This window comes from Micrasema longulum, unplaced genomic scaffold, assembly GCF_059751315.1.
Source record: "Micrasema longulum isolate JH-2025_06_02 unplaced genomic scaffold, ASM5975131v1 h1tg001716l, whole genome shotgun sequence".
Taxonomy (NCBI): Eukaryota; Metazoa; Arthropoda; class Insecta; order Trichoptera; family Brachycentridae; genus Micrasema; species Micrasema longulum.
The window spans coordinates 525,068-550,269 of record NW_028278894.1 but is presented as its reverse complement, the minus strand read 5'-3'; the positions used below and the strand labels follow the sequence as shown (position 1 = coordinate 550,269).

Genomic DNA, 25,202 nt, shown 5'->3' with positions numbered 1-25,202 from the left:
ATAAGTGTGAATATTTTATTGGTTGGTTGGAAGAAATGGCCATTTGACAATAATCCCGCCAATGTACAAATAACATTATGTACAAAAAGTAAAATAAATGTGCAAGTACTTTGGCGGACTTATTTCTTAAAGCGAATTGGTTAAAATGAGTGTAATTTTTTTTATCAAAAATACATTTTTTATTACACAAACGCCACGCAGTTTCTTCGCTAGCCTGAAAAAGTAAGCATTTATACTTTCATTTCGTTCTTGGGGGGTCTTGGGCAAAGATTAACATAACTCTCCTGGGATGTGATAACTAATAGATTGAGGACATAATACTACTTATCTCTAATCTTACCCTCGTTTCCGGGAATTTCCGAGGCAATTTCATTTTTAAATTATGTCTTAAACCTATTTACGATTCTTGAAATCAAAATGCTTTACAAATTGTATTTATTTGTCAGCATTTTCGTCGTATATAAAGGTTTCTCTTCGAATTTTCGCAACAGAGAGGGAAAATATTTTTAAGAAGGGGATATGGAAGTTTCAACATTTACAGGGCTCATGACCTGCCATTGGCTGGTTTAAGTAGCCACTTTACACACTGTGTAACCCCACCGACATGACAAAGGTTTCAGCTCTTTTACTTCACAAAAGTCAACAGATGGAAGAGTTGAGAAAATGTGAATGTTTTTTTTTTTTTTTTAACAAAACTTATAATTCATATATAATCATATTATACTCCCAAGATTTATTTTTTTTTAAAACTCATTTGTGGCTGTACATAGAAAGAATTTTTTTTTGTGACAATACTTATTATCATACATAGTTAATACATCCGAAATAGTAAGAAAACATTATATAAGAAACATAAAACACACTTTTTTACACCATCTATATAAATTACATTAACAACTATCACTATCAAAAAGATTTATGCATTATTTTTTAATTGCGACACTTTTGGATTTGCTATTCGATTTTTAGTGTTTTAGCTCATCGGGCAGTTTATTAAATTCGGAATGGCCAATATTTTCGAGAGACCTTTTGCCGAACTTCGTTGAAAACTTACATAGATACATGAAGATTCCCTGAGTAACGCGTATATCATGCTGTGATACCATGACCAAATGTGTATTTTAAATTTGTGTGAGCAGAAAAGTTTATGCTATTCAAAATAGTATTGGTTATATCATGCAGTGGCATCACCTTGAAACACGGGCAGAATGGTAAATGTTACACAGTTTGTAAAGTGACCACTTAAACCAGCCAATGGCAAGTCATCAGCCCTGTAAATGCCTTGACTTCAATGTCCCCTTCTCAAAAATGTTTTTCTTCTTTGCTGCAAAAATTTAGATCTAAATGACTCTCTAGAGAAGGAATCCAGCCTGTCTACAAACATTTAGACATTCTAAAAACATTGTTGTTTTCTTATACCGGTCGGTGAAAAATAAAAATTAGTGGTTAAAAACAAAGTTGTTTTATTTATTTATTTTTTTTTAAATATTTTCCACTCTGATTTCTGATCCCAATCACAAAATTTCTTCTGGTATTTAAATAAAAAAATTTTTTTTTTTTAAATAAATAAACCTAATGTACTGTTTTGTAATAATTACAAATATTTTGTTATAGTGATAATTTTAAGATATCATACCAATGTAAGACTTAACTTTACACTGGCAAAAACATTCAGCTTAATTCGATAATTGCCATTTGAACGGTAAAAAAAACCTTTCACGATATTTTTTTGACAATTTATTTTCAATACTATTTAACTATATTGTGTATCCTATTTGTACAAATATTATTAATTTTAAAAAGTAATTATTATTACCCACTCCGAGAGTCAGAGACGCGCCTTTATATCTTGTGTGGCTGTGATGTCACACTAGTCTACATACGATACAAGACTTAAAATATCTTTTTTATTTATTAAAATGATGAAGTTTTATTTGTTGTATTCCTGAAATGGTCATTTTTACGCAGGATTTATAAAGTTAAATTTGTGTTACTACGCTGGATTTCTTTTAATTTCTTTTAATTTTAATATAAAAATATATTTATCCTTGCTACGCGAAGAATGAATGTGACGCCAATATAGCAATAAATATGTATAAGAAAGAGCACGAAGATGGAACTCATAACAAGACAGACAAAGACACTATTTTCTGGCCGGCGTTTGTGAGAAAAGAGATTTAGTCGGTTATTGTAGTAATGGGGGACGCACGAATGTAAGATAACCGGCGTATTGATGATTTATTTTGCCATAACAAGGTTAAATTATATTATCATATTACAACAAAGATAAATAACCTTTTAGAGAAGGTAATATAGAAGTCTAGGCATCTACAGGGCTTATGACATGTCATTATTATTATTATTATTATGGATAACTTATATAGCGCCATTTTCGTAATAAAATACCTCAAGGGCGCTTTACATGGTGATTCTATTGTTAAGTTAATTTAATTGAAGCTTTTAAATTTGTAATTTGATTAAAATAATTTATTTTGTTGTCACGTGTTGACTGGTTTAAGTGGCCACTTTACACACTGTGTAACATTCACCATTTTGCTCATATTTGAACATCTATATTCCTTAAATTCTTTCATCTGTTGATGTTTGTGAAGTTAAATATAGATGTTCAAATATGAGCAGAATGGTGAATGTTACACAGTGAGTAAAGTGGCCACTTAAACAAACCAATGACAGGTCATAAGCCCTGCAGATGCCTGAACTTGTATATAACCTTCTCTAAAATGTTCTTCATCTTTGTTGTAATATGTTTATATTAACAGCTCCCCAAGGAGTTGAATCCAGTCCTTGTCTACAAAAATTTGGACAAACTCAAAATATTTTTGCTAAATTATATGTTTATTTTTATAAATTATGGAATATGAATGAATTAATAGTATGTCTCCATATTATTTTTTTTTTCTGAACTTTAGAATACTCATATTCCGTCTTTTGCTTGTGTCAACACGATGTCACATCACCTTGCGCGAAGGAATTATTTACCACAATCCTTTAAGAGTTATTTGCATTTAAATCAAGATATCTGAATATTTCAGTTTTTCCCTTCTCCTCGTTTTTATCTTCCCATTTTCCCTCCTCTTTTCATGGTATAGTGTAGATTTTTAGTCAATTTTATTTTCTATAAAAAAAGTATATATGTATGTTATAATACATTAATATCCAACAATATGTCCATATACCTGCTGTCTATTTTCTCAAACTGAACAGTTTGGGCAGTTGGAGGAAATTTACGCTGTATGCCCGCCCTTATATATGTATATAAAATGTGTTTGTATATAAAGTGTTTAAAAAATAAATAAAAATACATATTCGAGTATATAATCTGCTGACCGGTTTCAGAAAAAGACTGTTTTATTTCTTAAAACTTAAAAATAAGTTTTTTTTAAGCCTTGTCAAAAGTTCTTGTTCTGAAACCGGTAGGAAGATTAAATGTGTATAATAATTTTACACGAAGTAAATATTTAGTTATTTGATTAAACATGGAAAATTACAAAGTAAGTGCCTCAAATATAAATTTTATTATTATTTCAATTGACATATTGTAACTGAGATGGAAAACATTTAATCGAAGAGGTCTAGGCATTAACAGGGCTTATGACCTGTCATTGGGCTAGTGAAGTATTCACCATTCTGCCTGCGTTATGTATGCATATGTTTCTTCAGTATTGACATTTCTTTAATTTCTCCGTTTTATTTTTTGTGAAGTTAAAGACCTGAAACCCAATCGATCTGGGTGGATTTATCTGACTGAATTTTTTCACCAGCATACTCTGGCGACGCCTGAAAATATTTTACATTTTTTATTCTTCTGTCTTCGAAGTCCATAGTTGGATTTATTGAAACAGTATTTATCGTTTGATTTAATGTTTGTGGACAAGGGCTGGATAGGAAAATATTTTCATATCCACTGCAATCAATTTCTGTCAGAAAATGATGGGGGAGAAATCCAGTCTTTTGTCTACAAACATTTGTACAAACTCAAATATTTTAATGAAACCAACTGGTCCAAGAAGAAGTTTAAAAATTGGAAAATTGTTTCCAGGCGTTGCCTAGTATGTAAAGTAATTCAGTCGGATGAATCTTCAAAACAATAAAGGTTTCAGCTCTTTAACTTCACTAAAATCAACAAATGGAAGAGTTGAAGAAATATGGATGTTCAAACATAGGCAAAATGGTGAATATTACAGTGTCTAAAATGGCCACTTAAACCAGCCAATGACAGGTCATAAGCCCTGTTAATGCCTAGACTTCCATATTTCCTTATTTAACGTATTCTCCATCCCTGTTGTAATTTGTTAATTGAATAAAACTTAAAAAACATATGTTCAAAAGTGCTTTACATTTGTACTTGATAACTTTTTTGTCGCCTTTGTCTTGTCCGTACCTATATGGGTAACTTTTCCTAAGACAAAATTTAGTGGTCAATCAACAGTGATAGATGCGCTGTGACAGTATAATCATTCTTCACCAGGCCTAGAATGTTTTGATCCTGGGCCAAATATCTGCCCAGATAATTTAAGAGAACCATTATACGACCATTCACCCAGCTCTATCAATAATTCTCTTATTTTACTGCAACAAATTTAATCTTAATATTAACATACCAAACATATATGCTGGCTGCCAAACTCTAACCGTTGATTTGCATTAATTTTGAAAATGAATATATTCAAATATAACCTAAAATACGAGTACTTAGTATTTCAATTTAAAATTAAAAAATTAAAAAGCCATGTTATTTATCTTTTTATAAATAATTATTCTGTACGTGTGATGTCGCTGAACCCCTCCTAAACGGCTTAATTTATTTACGTGCGGTTTTTAGCGAAATGTAGATCTTTGTGCTGCGCGTGTTCGTAAATATTAAAATTTTCAATCGAATCTGTAAAAAAAAAGTTAGAAGCATAAATATTTTTTCATCGACTGACATCGGTTGCATTCGACAAGAATACATTTGCAAAAAATGGAAGGATGTTGTTTTTTTTGTGTTAAAAAAAGTTTATTTTTGAATGTTTACAAACAACATTCGCTTTTTATGGATCTCAATCAGATTCTTTCTTTACATTCCTTACAATTTCATCCCACTTACTCCTTTTTACTGGATTTTTGGTAATACTAAAATAATATTAACCGACATTCATTACATTTTTGAAAATCGCATTTATGAATAAAGTGCATCCCTGTTGGTGAAAAGAGCCGAGTTGGACATTTTCAAGTAGAATTCTATAGTTGAAAATGAATTATGTTTTGGAATTTAACCATAAATAAGTACCTTGGTACCTGCTTATCAATGAAAAGTATTTTTCCAGGGTAATAGCAGGTTAGCCAACGTTCGAGCAAGACAACGTCTGTCGGGTCTAGTAGGTAATAAAAACTTAAATTGCGAATTACGTCAATCGAAGCTATGTCAATCGCAGCTAAATTAGCAGTGCACAAACGAGTTTTTGTCCCTGCATTTAAACATGGAACTGACAGAGAAAGGATGAAAGCAGAAGAAGCGTGGTCAAAATGCAATCTTTTAGATGAATGTCTGGGAAATCAATGTATGACAGGGTTACGAATGATGAAATCAAAAGAGTGGAGAGAGTCAGGTATAATTGATAAGATGATGAAAGGGTCTCTAATGGATGACGAAAAAATGGTAAAACAGGTATAAATACAGGTCTTCGGCACGGGTAACCCCAGTGAAGTCGCATTATTGTTTATAATGTGAAAAAAAAAATGGAATAAACATGGCGAGAGTCAACGGTAACGTGGGACGAGAATGACCAAGAAAGACATGGCATGATCAGATAAACCAAAATCTTAAGTATGTTAATGTCAAAAGCAGCCAAAGCCGAAGGACAGGATGTATGAATGTGGAAGAAGACTAGAAAGGTATGCCTGAATAGACGTACGGGGCTTCTTTTCCTACACCTATGAAAAATAGCGTGATGGTAGTAGTAGTAATGTCGGCCTCGTGGTGTAGTTGTGAGCTTGTCTGCCTATTATGCAAGAGGTCTCGGGTTCAATTTCCGACATGATTTTTTTTTATTGAATATTTTTTTTTTTACAAAATACATTTTTGAAATATAAAATAGGTAAATATACAGAACATCTTATATATAACGTTTCTACCTCTCTAATAAAGTAGATACTTGTGTTTAGAGAGGGAGTTCGTTTCACATTTTTTTATAAACAAAGTAAATTAAAACAAAGTAAATTAAAATTAAAAATAAAAACAAACAAGGTAAATTAAAAATAAAAAATAAACATTCTTTGGTATTTGTATATCTCACATTTTGGTATTGATGTGAGATATTTTTTTAAAAGGGTGTTTTTACACTAGAATATTTCATAGTCCTTGGACTGGTACCTGAAGTGTAAGGCTGATCATCTTACTTTCATGCAACAAATATGATCAAGATACGCTGCAATTGATGGATCAATTGGACAGGCGCCGTGGCGCAGTTGGTTAGACGGCCGACTGTGAAACTGGCGTCGCGGGTTCGATTCCCGCCAGTTTCAAGAAAGATTTTTTTTCGCAATTGGTCCGGGTGTTGTGATGTATTTTTCATTACCTCCTTCCATATCCCCTTTATCGCACCTGCTGACAAGCCTCTAAATAGAGGCTTAGCGGTTATTCCTTAAATATATATATATATGTAAATAATGCAGTGCCCTATGCACCGTTAGGTGCGGAATGGGAATGATGATGAGTATTAGTAGTAGTAGTTGTAGTGAATTATATAGCTTTAATAACACATTTTATGCACTTCATTTGATATACGAAACATTATTGTTATGCCCTTGTTTGTCTTTGCTAAATAGTTTTATGTTCTTTTTGTTTAGTTTCTTGCATTTATGTTTCTTCATGTAACTGTTGTAATTGGCTTAGGCCGTATATATAACAAATAAATAAATATATTTATAGCGGAAATCGTAATTTAGGTATAAAAATTAGTAATAAGTTGCTGTGTAAATTTGTTTTTTTTATTTTTTTATTTCAGATCTTACTTACATTTTCATAGGAATAACAAAAACGTTACATTGAAATGTTAGGAATATGCTTAATTTAATGATAACAAATAATATTATATTATAATTGAATAAATTCTTAATCAAAAATTATATAATAACTCAAGATACTTAAACTATCATAATTTCTATTGCTTTGAACAAAAACTTGATCAGATTTCTCAGAAACAATCGAAACTCGTGTGCTTTGTACACGTGTCGATTTGTTGGCTTTGATTATGAAACGGATCAAATATCGTTTATGGAATTATTAATGATAATATCACGTAAACATCCCTCTTACGAAACTTTTATAATAACAATACGATCATAAATTCCAACCTTATATTTTGGTTGCAAAATTAGTTGGGAGTGAACAAATTTTAACCCTTAATTTTATTTATTCGTTTACATAAACAGTTCACTGAAAACTGCCAGACTGCTAAACTCATTTTAGACGTCCATTTTGACAAAAACACAACAATTATTTGACTTTAAATTTTATTAAACTTAACTAGGGTTATTTACCCTGTTATGTTGCCTCAGAAGTAGATACCGGCAACCGTCAGTAGAAGAGCAATATACAACAAACACGACAGGTTGGCAACCCAGAGGATCAGTAAAGTAGGTGAACATTTTTAAGTGTAATTCATCAAAGACTAAATAATAAATAAAGACTTTTTATGATAAAGTGTAAGGCAATATTTTGATGAACATAGTTATGGTTAAATGAAATAAAAATAATGTAAAGTAAAAAAGATTTATGTGACACAGTGACGTATAGAAGAAAAGTAGTAAATAAGATATGCATTTTAGGTTTGTAAATCTTACATAGGCACACATTATTAGGCACACAAATTCAGCAAAAATAAAAATAAATAGACCTTTATATGAGTATATTATACAAACAGACTGAAACTCTGGTTCATCGGTTATTGTTGCAAAGTCAGTAGTACTTACTTCCTATGTACAACCAAATGAGCATGAACCCATCTAGGTAGCAAGTATGACTGCTTATATATATAATTTTTCTGGGGTCTTAAACTAATTATTTTATTTATTCTATCTTCAAATTAAAAGAAAACTTTTATAAAAAATATATAAAAAAATTGCGTATATAAAAACTTAAAACAAATATAAATATTATACATAAACGTATATACATACACACACACACACACATACATAATACATACATATATATATGTAGGGTGTTCATTAAACCCTGTCACATCCGAATCCACGGTGATCAGTATGAGCAAGAAGACATATTGGCACATCAAAATATTTTTTTAGAACGATTTTTTTTTTTTTAAATATCAAAAAAACAAATAGTTGCTTACTTCTGCAGGGGAGAAACAAGAAGGGGGAGTCTGATACGCCAACAACCGTACTCCTCTCACTTCTCCCCTACAGAAGTAAGCAACCACATGTTTTTTTTTATATATATTTTTTTTTCTTTTTTTTGTTCTTAATATTTTTTTTAATATGCTAATGTGTCTTCTGTATGGGCACATACTGTGGTTTCGGATGTGACACGGTTTAAAGAAAACTCTGTAAATATATATATTTAAAAAATATTGTTTCTTGTTGTAATTCACCACTGTAATTGGGCCTCCTGGCCTGTTGTGGAGCAAAAAAAAATAATAAAATAAATTAATTCGCCAGAAAAAGTGACATATCAAATATACTTAGCAGCCTTTTGACTGATATTTGGATACTAAAAATTGCAATCCTTTTATAATTTTTAAAGGAATAACCCGCTAGACTTTATTTTAGAATGGTCAGCAGGTGGAAAAGAGAGGATTTGGAAAACAGTTTTGAAAAATATACCAAAACACCCAGACAAATTAAAAAATAAAAAAAACTTGTAACTGACGGGAGTCGAACCTGCAAAGCTTATTTCACGGTTAGCCATCTAACCAACAGCGCCACGGCGCGGCGCGGCGCCACGGCGCGGCGCCTTTCTGCATAATGCCTATATCTGGCATTGTGTCGTTAAATGCAAATAATGAGGTATTTAATTGAGTGACTTTTAACAAATAATTATAAATTGTAAATTATAAAGTGTTTTATTAAATTATTTAAATCCTTTTTAATCTAAACCCGTTGAAATTGGCACTCCTCTTTAATGTGCGCGGGTCTAATTTCCCGAATTTAATAACGCTCACTCGAGTGTTAAGGGCTATATCCGCTTAACGTTTTACCTTCGGCTTTAATTAGGGACCGTAGAGCAATGAAAGGCTGGCTTCGGGTATTAGACTATTATTTCAAGCGAAAATAGACCTTTTAACCCAGATGAAATTCTCATTAACGATTCTGCGCAAGGAAAAGTATTCCGTTAATGATTTTGATATTTAATTAATTATTAATTGTTACTGATTTTATTACAATATTTAATAAATGTTCTGTAGGCTTATTCTGTCACAATTTCGTTTCGCAAGTTCGTTCCGTCGTCATACATCCATCTCACTCTAACGCAATCGAAGTTGTATTTCGCTCTCGTTCCCTCTCAAACGATACAAATTAATTTACGAAACGAATTGGTTACAGAATATTCCTACTGAATAGATTTAATTTAGAAAATAACAATTAAAACGAGGTGTTAATTAATGGAAATCTGCATATTCATCAATCCTAGATGGTATTGTTTAAGTGAGACTGATTTTTCTTACTTATTTATTATTTTACTTATTAATTTATCATCACGTCCCTATTCTCACTAGGTGGTGCATATGTCGCTGCACTTGTAAACCAAATGCGGTATATATTGATAATCTGTTAAATGAAAGTAAGGTGATCAGACCTACGCTTAAGGTGTCTGTCCAGGTACAATGGAAATTGCAGTGTAAAACCGCCTTCCAAATCAATAATTTATCTTAAATTAATAATAAAAAAATATTTTTTAATGGGTAAAAACAAAGTTGTTGGATATTTATTTTATTGTAATTAATATTTACAGAGCTTCATGTATGAATATAATATTTTTTATTTCAACAATGTTTTGAGTATGTTCAAATGCTTGCAGACTGGATTTTCTCCCAAGGGAGTTGTTCATATTTAAATTTGTTGTATCAGAGAGGGAAAACATTTTTGAGAAGGCAATATGGGAGTCTAGGCATTTATAGGGCTAATGACCTGTCATTGGATGGTTAAGTAGCCACTTTATACACTGTGTAACATTCACCATTCTGCCTATGTTCGAACATCCACATTTCCTCAACTCTTCCATCTGTTGACTTTTGTGTAAATATTGTAAATATCCGTGTTTTTACTTATGTTTGTTGTGTAAGTTTTGTTTGTTGTGTTACTATAGTTTTAAGAAATTGTATTATGCAAATTGTTTGTGTACATACATATTTTTTTAAATAAAAAAAACAGACGACGTGTTGGCCTCTATCCATACGTCCTCCTCCCTCCTCCTTAATCTGTATAGAGTTTGTATTCCTTAGGAATATTTATAAAAACTTTCCTCTATGCGCAGCTGACAGAGAGTCCCCCAGGACTCTATAGCAGCTGCAAGTGGATGGTGGGCTTAAGGATCTCCCCTCAATGTTGACTTTTGCGAAGTAAAAGAGCTGAAACCTTCATCACCTTTACCTTTCCTCTCTGTTGAAACAAATTAAAATATTTTATTTCTTTACTTTTATCTCAACCTTCCCAGGAACCGAATGTGGGATCTCCAGTATGGTAGGCGAAAATACCAACAACTACACTACGAGGTGGACTTATCCAAAATCAATTCCCTTTTCAGGATATTTACCTGAGAGTAGTTATTGAGTAAAAAACTCTCATCTAGGATTCTGGGTCTATTTCATATACAGAATTGTATTCTTCTCCGCCTAAAAACGGAGCAACTCATTAGGGCTCACGTATTTCTTATATTACAAATAGGGGTATATTAAGAATAAAGAAATATACGAAATTAATATTAACTTTTGCTTTCAAATCTAAGTTAAATAGCAATGAAATAAATCAATATAGGTATATACCATATTATGAAAAATAAACGGGAATTTCTCATTTGAAATTCCCGCGCTGCACCAATCAGTATTTTTTGTAACCACATTGACAGCACTGTTTTTTACAATCTGTCAAAGTTTGACGGCAATCGGATGCTCAGTATTTTGTCAGCGTCTGTTTGAGTGAGTCGAAAAATTGCTGTGTGGCAATTTTTACAATGGATAAAAAATTTACACAATTAATGCTCAAATTTTGTGTTGTTAATAAAATTTCATGTGCCTAATAATGAAAAATGTTAAATAAAGCCTTTAAAGAATCAGGTATGCCAAAAACACGGGCATACGAGTGGTATAAGAGGTTTGAAGACGTTCCTGAATGCTTAGATGATGATAAACATACTGGATGTTCGGTAACGTCTAGTACCGAAGAAAACATCGAATCGTCAAAGCAAATGGTTTTTAAAAATCGATATATACCAATCTGAGAGCTTGCTGTGTTATTGAGCATCTCATCATTGAAATGATTTGGGTATGAAACGCGTCACTGCCCCCCTCGTCTCAAAAACACTGAAGGAATGTGGAAAGACAATTCGTGAATTTTACACCACGATAAAACGCCGCGCCGTCTCATACAGCGGTAATTGCTTCGGAGTTTTTGACCAAAAATTCGACTTATCTCATCAGCTAAGCACCGTATTCTCTAGATCAGGCCCCGTGGCACTTTTTTCATTTATTATAATTAAAATTTTGCGTTTTTTAGCTCTTTCTCTGATGCAAAGGTTCTCTAATTTATTTCGCTCACCGCCCATTTTGCGAACGAAAAATTTTCTAGAGCCCAAAAAAAGTTTAAAAACTACTTACCATCTATTACGCATCTTAAAAACAGCTTAACACAAAGCAAATTAAAACAATGCATTTGTCGCTTTCGGGAGGAGAAAAGTCGATGTATGAAAAAATGCCATACCCAATTTATATAACCGGGAAGTTTCTGTAAAAAAATGTAACTAATTTTGAAAGCCTAAAATTATATTTTCAGTTATGGACAACTAGAGATAACTGTATTTACTTCCCGTTGTAATGCGGGTCCTGATATCAAAGATAATGTATCTATTGTAATTTATTGTTATAATGTCTACTAACACGTCCTGTCATTCACTATATCTTTTAACTCTCTGGTCTTGTTGATAATAACCGACGCGATAAAAAATTTACATCCCGATATTTTAACATTTTAGCGATTCCTATGGAACAGCGATTAATTTTTTTCAATCGGGATTTTTATATTTTTTAATATTGCCACACTTGCGTTTTGCGAAAAAAATACTTACGTTTTGTGACGCGCATAATAATCTCCGTTTTTCGTGTTTTAATATTATTATTACGCCGATGAATTATTTAATTAATTAAAGATGGAAAATACTCGAAAGCTGTGTAAAGTAAAATAAAATTGTTTAATAAAGTTATTGTTTTTTTAAGATCTGGACTTTTTTGGTTTAAGTTTACAACGATTTAAACGAGCACTAAATAAATAGCCCAGATCTTGTCTTGATGTCCCTTATGCTTCTTTTCTTTTTTTATATATTTTAAACTATTATTTTATTGTAATATTTAAACCCTATAAATTGTTTACATGAACAACGTCTGTTAATAAATAAATAAATAAAGTAGTAATTGTTTGTGAACAATTTGTCATGCGCTATATCGCAGCGGCCAAACGTCACGTGACCGCTATAAATTAATCGTGTTCCTTCGTGATCGGTCAAGTTGCTTTACGACTTTTAAACCACGTCGATAAACATCTATGATTGGGCCTGAGGTAGTAGGTCCTTGCTTTACTTGTTGTCTTCTTAGCCTCAGACTCTCCAGCCAGATGTCACCGTGTACTGCTTTGCCCTCTTTTACGGCTCTTCTCCTTTCTCTATCCTCGGCGAGATCTTCCCAATTCTCCCAAAAGACGCTATTTACAGATAACTTTGTGATACCAAAATATCCTGTTCACTATATATGTAAATCTTTATTACCTTTTCTATGAGATTTTTATTGTCAGTCATTTGCTCTTGTTGAAACGGTGAGTCACTGGGTAGAGAGGAAGTACATATCTAGGATCCGCCTCCACCCGCTTTAGTCTCCAGCACTTCTGGAAACTAGCTGGAGAGAAGCGTCAGTCACAACTGTCACCAAGTCGGTCCTTTCAGTTAAACTCCTTCTACGGAATCGAGATTCTTTGATTCGCGGTATCTTTAGTTTATTTCTCCATAGTGTCCGTACGCTTCGTGACGTAACCAACTGATTATTTACAGTTGCATAGAGGAAGAAAGACGCTGTTATTCTAAAAGCAAACATTATCCACCAGCATTACATTTTAAATGCGTATATCTTTCTCCGCTCTCTTTTTTTAATGATTTTCCTTTAAATATGTCAACAGCGTACAAAAAATAAGAAAATTATGGTACTAAAATATTTTGTTTTGATGGGTTTCGTGATGTTTTTTATATGACATATCTCTCAGTTTCAGCATTATATTATTACTTAATGCATATATAAATATGTCGATAATTCTTCAAACAAAAAAGAATAATATTACGTTTCATTTCAGGCAAATAGGAGCAGCGGCCGTGAGCTGTGACTGTCCAAGTGGCTTTTCCGGCGACTTGTGTGAAGTTCCTGTAACAGAACCAGGTATAACTAGTATAGATAATTGGTTCGCGTGTATTTTTTAATCCGCATAAACTCCAAATACCATTCCCGACAAGTTTGAGAAGAAATATTTATTTAAATGTGATTTTTTACAATATATGACAGTTTGTGGACTGCCATTTTCAATTGACAAATGAACGAGATACGCTGCAATCAACGAATCACTGCAGTGTCTTGGTTCACAGGATACCGCAGTGGTTCAACAATTTCAAATATAGAGACAGCGCTTAATTAGAAATTTCTATTAGGATAAAGGTTTTATATGAATAATTGTGAAAGAAATATCAGCGTTATCATGCAAATATTTCAATTATTTGATATTTTCGGTTCGTTGTGTCCGTGTTAGAAAATAGCTGTAATAAATAAGTAGGGTTCTTGCCTCGGACTTCTTCCACGACGCTGCTATTATTTAATTTTTAAATAATGATTTACTCGTTTTCTTTTATAAATTTATTGCGTCAATAGTAACACATATTTAATACATTTCTGTAACTCAATATGCCTAAAAAAAGGTCATATCATATTTACCCATCTTTTAACATATTTACATAAATGCTTTTGATATGATATTATGGCCGAAAAAGATTTTTTTATGCTTGTTCAGTCATTTCTATAATGGTTTATGAAAATAAGAAATATTGTTTATTATGTCTTTTGCATTGTTTTATATTTACTTACTCTTTCTTCTTCCTTTTTCTATTCCTTTCCTGTTTTCCCAGCCCACTTCCTTTCACTCCTAGCAAACTTTACGTTTTGTTTCTTATATTTTTGATCCTATGCGAAACCCGTAATTGGTCTTGTTATTTTTTGTTATTCTGTATGTATTGCTTGTTAATATTATTTTTACAATTCACCAATACCTAGACTACACTGGCTAGGTAACGAGTAAGGTGAAGTTGATATATTTCGTCTGTCTTTATATAAATATAGGTTAAGTATTCAAAAGGTTATAAATTACTTTGTATAAAATTTAATTAACATTGTTCTTTATCTACTTTTTTTTCTTCTTATGTATCTCTATAATAATGTATAAACTTATGTGTATGTATATGTATGTTCATGTATGTGTATGTATATGTATTTATATGTACATGCATGTATGTATATGTGTGTGTGTATGTATGCATATGCATGTGTATGTATGTGAGTATGTTTTCATATGTAAATTTATTAAATATTTTTCTATGTACCCATATACCCATGTCGGTACATTTCCTTATTTTTACTTATTATTGTATCTTTTAGTTTTTCTTATGTTATCTTTAATTTTAACTACATTTACAGACTTATGTTTCACTGCTGCACTTGAATGTAATTTTTAATATATGTAAAAGCCCGTAGGGCGTATAAATTAATAAATAAATATGGCTGTGTTGGTTTCATGAAATATTTTTTTTTAAATACAGGAAAATTTACTCACCATTTGCACTATTCAGCCTTTTTACTGGTGTAAAAAATATTGTTATAAACTATTTGGGGTTCAATTAGTTCCGAGTTACTTGAAAACTTACTTTTTCTTATAATTTTTTTAAGTTTTTTTTTTAGTCTAAATTTTACAATTGGTATGCATAAGTTATAAATACAAAAAAAAACTTTTACATTTTTTTGGTTTTACAATTTACTCATACTCGTAACTTATCTAAAAACGATTTTTTTTCATTATTACTGGGATGGCGATTATAATCTTGCGTGGATATCTTTTGACTGAATCGTTAAATCTGTGTTAATTTTTGCGGGGAAAGAAAAAGGTGCGTTTGCGCAATGATGGCAGATATGTAAAAGAAAAGTATGCGGCCGAACAAACTACAGCAAACAAAAATCCTACCTTTAGGAAGACAGGAAAGGGAATCAGGGACATAATCTGGATGATATCTCCAAGTCCTGGCTTTTGGGTAGTTTTTTTCCTTTTTTGGTTAACACGGCACTTTCACTATCGTTATTTGCAAAATATAAAGATGATGTGGCGGAGCGGCGGCGGCGGTCAGAAAATGTAAAGATGTTCAAATGCGGGCAGTTAAAATTATGAACATGAGGTAACTAACTAACTAACTAACTAACCAACCATCACGCCATTTCCCCAGAGGGGTAGGCAGAGAGGATAGAACGCCACACCACTCTGTCCTGGCACACTTCCTTTGCTTCCTTCACATTCATACATCTTCTCATGCACGCACGTCGATTATTCCGACTTTTCACATGACCACTTTCAAGAATTTGTTGTACTTGATCATGCCATGTCTTTCTCGGCCTTCCTCGACTTCTACAACCAGACACATTCGCATCATAAATCTTTTTAGCCGTTCTTTCATCATTCATTCGCTCCACATGACCGAACCATCGCAAAAGACCTTTCTTAATTTTGTCGATAATGCTTAACTCAGCCTTGCATTCTGCTCTAATTTCGACATTAGGGCACCTATCATACATTGTTTTTCCGCACATTCGCCTGAGGGATCGCATTTCAACAGCATTCAGTCTACTTTCGTCCCTTTTTTTCCAACTCCATGCTTCGCTTCCATACATTAGGGTTGGTACCAGAACTCCATTATGAACTGCTAATTTAGCCTCTTGCGATAGACACTTATTTGCTACGACAGACTTTAAGGCACCATTAACTCTGTTACCGGCACTAACCCTCCTTTCAATATCCTTGTCCATATTTCCATCTCTAGTAAACATACTACCCAGATATACAAATTCTTCGACCTGTTTCAAACTATCTCCATTTACTACAATCTTACATTCAGTCATAGTTACATTTCTTTCAAAGACCATGACGTTCGACTTTTGCACATTCATTAGCAAATCACTCTCCTTGCACACTTCGTAAACCTTTGTAACCAAGGATTGCAGTTCCTCTTCGCTGTCAGCTAGGAGGACTGCGTGAGGTAGTTGGCAGAAATTATCACGTAGAGAAAATGATGAGATTGTTAATGTTGGTTATTATGGATATGGAAAATTGGTCCCATAGCAACCGTAGCTACCCAAGGCCATAGAGACGAGGAGAATAACAAACATTGAAAGTTGATAGATCACAAAATGGGTAGATAGGTGGACCTTCATCTACTGGCGGTCCATCCAGCCACAAACCACTCAATCCCATCAACCACTCGCGCAACCAATTACAAGCGTATTCCACTAATATATGTCAATTAATAACACAAATAGAAATAAATAACTTAATTATTTATATTTATTTCAGTTGGCTGTGAGGATGGTTCATGCGTTCTGGAGTGTCCTTTCGACGGGGATCCTGGCCATGCCTGCAACTGTCGTCCTGAAAACTCCGTCATAGTAACACCAGGTTTGTTTTATAAATCCCCTTTTCAATGGTTTATTTTATGCTTATAAAATTTATTAACACCGACCATAATTTGGACGCTTGCTAACTTAGAAATATGTTCATTTACATTCTTTCTGGGTCTGTATTACAATGGGAAGTTAACAGAGTTACCTTTAATTTCCCATATAGTAAAATTGAATTTTATGTAAGAGAATTTTATTTTTCGTGTTTTCAATTATTTTTTTAATGAAAAAAATCAGTGAATGGTTGCCGACGAAGGCATAGTTCGTGCCTTACGGAAAAAATGCGGGAATTTTTTTTTAGGCCGCCTGGTTGTGTTAAGATAAAAAAATAAAAAATGGCTCCTCCATATTTAAGAAAAAAATGTATTCGTGAATATCGACAAGCTAACTTTTATCTCGACTCAACCGGGCGGCGTCAAAGCACATGAATTGATGACAGTATTTCTTCCATTCGACACGAACCTGTTCCCCTCCCCGACTAAACTTAATATTTCTAACAAATAAACTCATTTTCGTGCATGAAATTCGATTTTACTTTGTAGATGATTGAAGATAACTCAGTTATCCCTTATCCTTCCTGTTGTAATCGGGGTTCTGAAATATTTTTAATCGAAAAAAATATATTATTAAGGATCGCTCGATGATTTGGTTATGTGGAACGAATAAAAGTTTAAAAAATTTAAAAAAATATATAATAGCGTGAGTGAGCGGTCATAGAGTTGCTAAGAATCAACGCATCAAAGTGCACGTTGGTGTTAGCTTCTAATAGCATGTGTTTATTTATTTTACATTTTATCCCTAATTAAACTCAAGCAACTATATTTTATTTTATGTAATTCAATTATAACTTATGACATAATAGGATGGGGAGGCACTAATAAATCGATATTAAAACCTCTCGAATCTGCTCAAAAATCAATCATTGAAATAATTTTTAAAAAGCCCTTCAGGTACCCCAGCGTCCAGTTATTTGAGGAATTCGAGATCTTAGATATAAGACAAACATATATTTTTAGAATAATACTGTTTGTGCAAGTAAATTATTCTATCAAATCCTAAAAGAAACACTCCCACACTACCAGAAGTCAAACTAGAGGATGGGTCATGGGGTCTATCACAAACTCTGAATTCGGGCAAAGAAATTTTAGGTTTCTGGGCCTCAAAATATTCAAAATGCTACCCAAAGATTGCCAAACCATGACCCGGATTCAATTTAACAAATTTGTAAAAAATTGGTTACTGGATTTAGGTCGAGAAAAATCAGAAAATTTACTAAAAATAAATTCCTAATAAATTAATATTGTATAACTGTTTAGTATATTAACAAGTAGGTAGTGATGTTATTGTTTATTTTTGCATAAAAATGTCTGCCTTAAAACAGGTTGTACCTAGTTAGGCAGACTAGACATGATCCAGAGAAATCTATTACCTAATTGTTTATGTACTAGATAAAGTTATTGTTATTTTTGTTAATAAACTTTGATTATTATTATTATTATAATTTATAAATATTAATTGCTACCTCAAGACAAGATCTGGTTTATCTTGGTGATTGTTTAAATCAGAAAGACTTACACCAAAAAAGTCCAGATCTTGTCGTGAGTTTACAATACCATGCAATCGGGACTAGTTTGCACTGTGCTGATCAAAGAACAGCAGATTATTATTGCGCAACCGGCGGATCGGAACATTGAATGTCACTTGTTCCAGTAACGATGGTAAATAAATGTGAAGTCAGTGTTATTTTTACGTGTTTGTAGACTTGAGATTTTGAACTACGACTCCGTTTCTCCGTAAGCGTGGTCTCCCCTCTCGAGGCCAATCGTCCATACTACTTTCCTTAGCAGACGATGTTGCACCGATGCAATATGATTTATCCGGCCTACATAGAAGGGAGACATATTCTAAAAGAGGTCGAACACAGGACAAACGGCGTTCAATTACCTTACGTAACCAGTAGACATAGATAAATCGGTATGTGGTAATATACAAATATTTACCGACATTGATTGAAATTATTCTAATTTCTTTATCACATTTCCTAAAATAGATTAAATCCTCTATTCAAATCATCATCCATTGATTACTTAAGGGTTACTTACTCCTTTATTTGTATCTCGACCATAAACAGAGTTATTAATTTGAATCCCAAGTATGTTCTAATAATAATGTGTGTTTGAAGTACGTGGGTGTTTATTGTTATAGAACTAACGCATTAAGGACCATTAAGAGGATTAAGTATTTGAACATTGTTTTTCTTTTACTCTCTCGTAAATGCCTCCGGATACTATGTGATAAAGACAACTGCACGTCGGACTGATTATGCCTAGCTAAAATCGACGAAATCGATGTTTCGTTGTCCCGTTTTCACTCCAAAACTGAACATTAATGCCTGTTTTTTAGAAATTTAAATTAGTTTATTACTTTTTTATTTTTTTAAATTTGTTTAGTCTCCCAACAGTCTTACGATATCGGTCACGACGAAACCCAACCACTGGTAAAAATTATAAATAAAAGTGGAATGAACATATTTTCATTTTTTTACTATGACTTTAAATATGATTCTTACGATGTATTCTGTTTTAATTTCGCATTTTTTTGAGTTTTAAAATATATTAATAAATATATTTATATATTTTTAATGTTTTTTACTATGTTTTCACTGCATTTATTACTTTGTTTTTATTATGTCTTTGCGTCGTTTTTTACTACATTTTTACTATGTTTTTACTCAATTTTTACTATGTTTTTACTACATTTTTTACCATGTTTTTCCTCCATTTTTTTCTTTGTTTGTCACTTTGTCCTCTATCTTTATAACTGTTTCTACATATTGATAACTGTTTTTTTATATTTTTTTGACTGTCTTGGAACGGGGTAAATAACTTAAAGTCAAAGCAACTTTGTATAAATTATAATTTTGTGTATGTAATATAATGATAATAAATATTTTATTTATTTATTTAATGATACACAATACACAAATACACAATTTTATCATAGACACAATTATATGTTTTTTTATGTCCCGACTTGTTAGAAAATTCCGAGTTAAGTCGGGATTCTTCGATATATAAATCAAAAATATTTATTTACATATTTAAAAAATATACAAGTAATCAAAACAATATGCAAAATAATCAAAACAACATACAAAATAATAATAGAAAAATGTAAATAATTAAAATTATAATAGAAAAATACAAATTATAAAAATGCATACATGTCGAAAAATGGAATGTAGAAAAGTTATACGTATGACAGTGATGATATACACACATACGTATATGGATAATAATGAATAATAAAAAATCATGTAGGTACGTATTTTTATTATTATAATAAAAACTTGGACAAAGTCAAAAGATTCTAAATAAATTATGTATTGGGGTCCATTATCACTTTTGAAGTGGGTTTTTGATATCTGTTTAAATAAATTTTAATCCCAACGTTTAAAATACAATAAATAATTCAAACAGAAAATTCTAATGGGAAACAGCTTAATCCTCCCTTCCTGATGATGTGTAGCTGGTAAATATTAGATCTAATAACGTTGATATCTCTCTAAAAAATAACATATAATAAATACTGTGTAAATTTTTTCAGTATTCCTCCGTTACACATTTATGTATCAGTTAAAATAATTTATTCGGAAAAGATTTATCAAAGAAATTGAACATGAATCTCCTATACAACCAATAACATAAAATCGCCATTAAGAAATGGATAATGGAGGTAAGATGCTCACGGATTGATGAGTACAAAGATGTTTTTATTTGCGGGTTTTATGTGATTTTATTATGTTTAAAAATCATATAAAATGCCTCCCTCGGCACGGGACACACAAGTGAGAGAATATTATTTTTAATGTAAAAAAAGGCATACATAAATTGTAAAAAAAAAAACAAATAAATGTGTCGCAAGTCGCGGCGTATGAAGTAAAAGTGTACCGAATATACGATTGTCTCACACGCTCTTTACACCACACTCACGATGCTGCAGTTATATTCGCGAGCGAGAGGAACAATTTCACGCAGGCCAATAACCAGAAGCCAACACTACGCCAGTGTTGTGATCTTGACGGATTTTCCGTCATATCTAGCGGATTGGAGTGCCCTCGAGGCGGATTAATTTCGTATTTGACGAAATGATTATTTTCAAGATGACGGAATTCCTGGCGGAATTGAAGGAAAAAGATATATACAAAATAAAAAGTAACTAACTTCGGAATTACTACCATCTGCGACATTTGAGTTTGATGACCAACAACGGCGGCGGCGGCAGAAAGTAAAGATGAAGAGGATTTAGTCTAACTTTAATGATTTTATTGCAGTTTAATTTAATTTCTTCGTGGTGTAGTGGTCATCGCATTTTCCTACCATGCAAGAGGTCTCGGGTTTGATTCCCGATATAGTTGAAATGAAATATTTATTTGTAAAAAAGTTTATACACTTGAATATTTCATAGTCCCTGGACTGGCACCTGAAACGTAAGACTGGTCATTTTACTTTCATGTATCAAATATGATCAAGATACGTTGCTATTTCTAAACTAATTCAGTGCCTTATGTACCATTAGGTGCAGAAAGAGAATGATGATGATGATGTTAATTTAATTTTAAGAGTGAACATGAAAATTTAACAAAAAAATTTAGTGTCGTGTAGTTATTTTAGTTCGTAAAAAAGTGATCAAATTCAGTGGAACATCTCGCGGAAATCCGTGTAAGTTTTGACGGGAATTTGACGGATTTTTAAATATTTTTAGCGGTAATGTAAATGACAAAGTGGCAACACTGCACTACGTCGCCAGATGCTAGTAGCTCCCCGAGCTCCGTTAAGGGTGGTTCTCTCGCTCATCCAATATTTTTTCATGTGTTTTGGTAATTAGATTTTAAAAACTATCATTTTTACCTTCAACTGTAAATCGTTAAAACGATTGCCTTCGAATATGATATTTTTTCGATTTGAAATCCCTAAATTTTTCATGTGTAATGACTACACAGCACCGGAACGCGAAGATGTTTTTGGCACACTAAGAGAAGGGTTGACGAAAACATGAAAAAAATCAATTGAAATGATAAATACAGACGGGACCGCGAATACACTTTACACTTTAGAGAAATTAGGAATCCGTTTACTTTGTGGCCCATAGCCGTCCCCTGTGGCACTCCGTTAATTACTTCCGTCTAGTTAGTTTGCTGTTTTGGGAGAGGTAAACAACTCGAGATCATCGCTTCCCAAACACAATTTTACAGTAATAGAACTGAAATGTTTAATTCATAAAATACGAGAAAATGAATATAAATAATGTTTTCGTAGACTCAATAAAAATAAGAACATTTATTTTTAGGGCAAATTTTCTCGAAAATGAATGAAAAAATATTAGAGTAATAATGCGTAACCTAGTGAGGAGCTTAAACCTAGGAAAACCATTATATGACTATTGGGTATTAAGTTAGCTACAGTTCACAGCAAAACAATGGGCCATACTCAGGTCGAGAATTGCCTAATGGATATTAATTTGCATTTAATTACTTTTAAAAATGTACCCGTGTATTTATCATTGCAGGTTTATTCCAATCTATTTTTCTATAATTCGCCTACATTTATTTGATAAAACGGCAAATACACGTTTGTGTTTATTTTTTCATTTATTTATTCATTTTATTCGCAATATATTTATGTTATATTTTTTGAGACATAAATCCTAACTCCATTGAACCAAAGTCCTATGTTGAGTTTGTTTGTTTGTCCGTCACATTTCCGAAATGGCGAGTCGTAACGGCCCGAATTTGGACACGTCATTTTAAATGCGATTTAAAGGTTAACGTTGCTTTTTTCGAGTAAAATTTTAATCGATCTCTACTCGATAAAAACTCAAACTTTTTATGGATGCCTAGTGCGGCCCCGACATATTTCCCATAATCAACTTTCATTATCAACCGTAAACATACTTTAATTCACAAATTTATCCCCTTAATTGAGAAAAAATAGTACCTGAAGTGAATATATTGATATAAGGAAAGTTAATAAGCAACATAATACACGTGCCAAAAAACAATGTAAATCATGGGAAAATATTCTAAATCAATTACCTGTGAAAACTGACTCCTTTAACATCTTTGACGCTCCTACTGCTGCAACCAAACATACTGTAATTCACCATAGTCGATTTTTATTTATCATAACGTAAATATCCAAGTTATTTACAAGCAAAGCCAAGCACAGCTACAAAAGCATCCGATCGAACCGTTATGTTTATGTTGTCAAATAAAACAAAATGGCCACCAATAGGTTGCTAACCTACAAACCAACATCGCTTGCGTTCTATGAAACATAGTGATAGGGCTTCTCTCTAGGTTACGCATTATTACTCTAAGGAAAAAATACGACTACTTTGCAACGTTACAAGTTTATGTAACCACGTGTTTGCAATAGCCAACAAATGATGGCGTTGTTATGTTGTTGTGGCAACTGTCACGACGATCATGATTACAGTCGGCAACAGATTTCAGATTTCTGGGGTAGCCGGGCTTTATTATTTGCAGGGCTTATGACAAGTCATTGGCTGGTTTAAGTGGCCACTATACACACTGTGTAATATTTACAGCCAGCTTATGACAGGTTATAAGCCCTAAAAATCCCCTCTCACTTCTGTTCAATGTACTTCATAGTCCTAACGCTCTTATATACCTGTGTGAAAAAATTCAACGCTTATCATTTCACGGTTTACCTCTTAATACCCATCCACAATTCTTCTTTCTTATCTAACTCATAGTGTCCATGCGGCTCGACTGTGGAATCATCTCCCATTCACCATCAAAGATGTTACTACATTATCTCTGTTTAAATCAAGTCTGAAGAAACATATTCTTTCTCTTCCTTAATCTCTCCTCCTTTCCTCTTTCCTCTTTTTTCCTGTTCCCCATTGAGTAGTAGAATAGTTTTGATTTAAGGTAGTTTATAAACAAATACGTTTTTTAATATTTTTATATATCTTTAGCTTTTTAATCTTTATTTTATATTAAATATGTTCTGTAACTTGAATTTTAAAAATAAAACTTTTATTTTATTTGTTAGTTGGAAGAAATTGCCATAATAAGCCCGCCAATGTACAAATAACATTATGTACAAAAAGCTAAATAAATAAAATATATAAAAAAATGCCTGGACTCTGTTGCAACAAATTTATGTTTAATATAATGTAAAATGTTTAATATAATGTAAGTAAATATATAATTGACAGATTAAGTAAGTAAAAAGTTCAAATACACGTAGGGTGGGTGTATAAATTGGACACGCTACAGTAATTGAATGTAGTTATGCAGAAAGCAGTCAGCCATAGAAAAGTGAAACTGAGATAAGAGCACGTTAGTGGAAAATGTGAATAATCAAATCTACGCAACAGATGGAATGTTTTAGACTTTTGACAAATGATAAAAAATATAAACATCAGTTTTTTTTGTATTAAAAACAAGAATCTAATTACGTATTTGACGGCGTTTAATGGGTTTAACGTTTTTAACAGTGCCGTAGGTGTTTTCTGCAAAATAAGGAATGCCGTTTTTGTAAACGACACCATTTTCAGAAGGTGATTATTACAGTTTTTTGTAATAAAGCAGCTTGTCTGTTTTTGGCAGGACATAGAATTGACCTTACTGCACCCGATAACACCAATATTTATTTTTTTCAAAATTGTGGACTGGCTGCTTTCTGCATAACTACGTGCAATCGGGCATTCTAAATCTAATGATCAAAAATAAATACATATAATGTGTTATTTATTATTTTTGACCATTAAACAAAAGCGTGTCAAATTACAATTATATATACATTGTACATATGTACAATTGCTATGGCACCCACCCATAATCCATTGGTTAAAAATTCTCGGGTTTAAAGTTGATGTCGCTTGTTTTCAGCGAAAAGCTGAATAATATCATATTTAATGGTATGCAGCGTACGGAATATACTTTACGAACTTGGAATGTGCAATAAAGTTGAAAAATGTACGCTTCATTGAATAGGAATCAGCAAAAGTCGTAAATGTGCAAAGCATTGGTCGTTTGTAAAAGATAACCGCAGTTAGTCGTATGAAGTATTATTTCGAAATCTGAAAACTGATCCTGTGAATTTATTAACACGATTACTAAATCTAGAGACACGGAGTGTTATAGTAACTGGGTGGCCTAAAAATACTTGAACGGTTTTGTTCATTGTGTTG

General features: G+C 32.3%; 1 protein-coding gene across 5 annotated transcripts in view; it reads left to right on the top strand.

Annotated features, from left to right (window-relative positions):
• Window positions 1-25,202, top strand: part of LOC148274244 (uncharacterized) — a 140,241-nt gene that overhangs the window by 70,711 nt on the left and 44,328 nt on the right. For all 5 annotated transcript variants that reach the window (XM_088237400.1, XM_088237402.1, XM_088237403.1 and 2 more), the window contains 2 exons: window positions 13,573-13,655; window positions 16,876-16,977. In XM_088237400.1, the coding sequence (XP_088093526.1) occupies window positions 13,573-13,655; window positions 16,876-16,977 (185 nt within the window). The remainder of the gene's footprint in view (window positions 1-13,572; window positions 13,656-16,875; window positions 16,978-25,202) is intronic.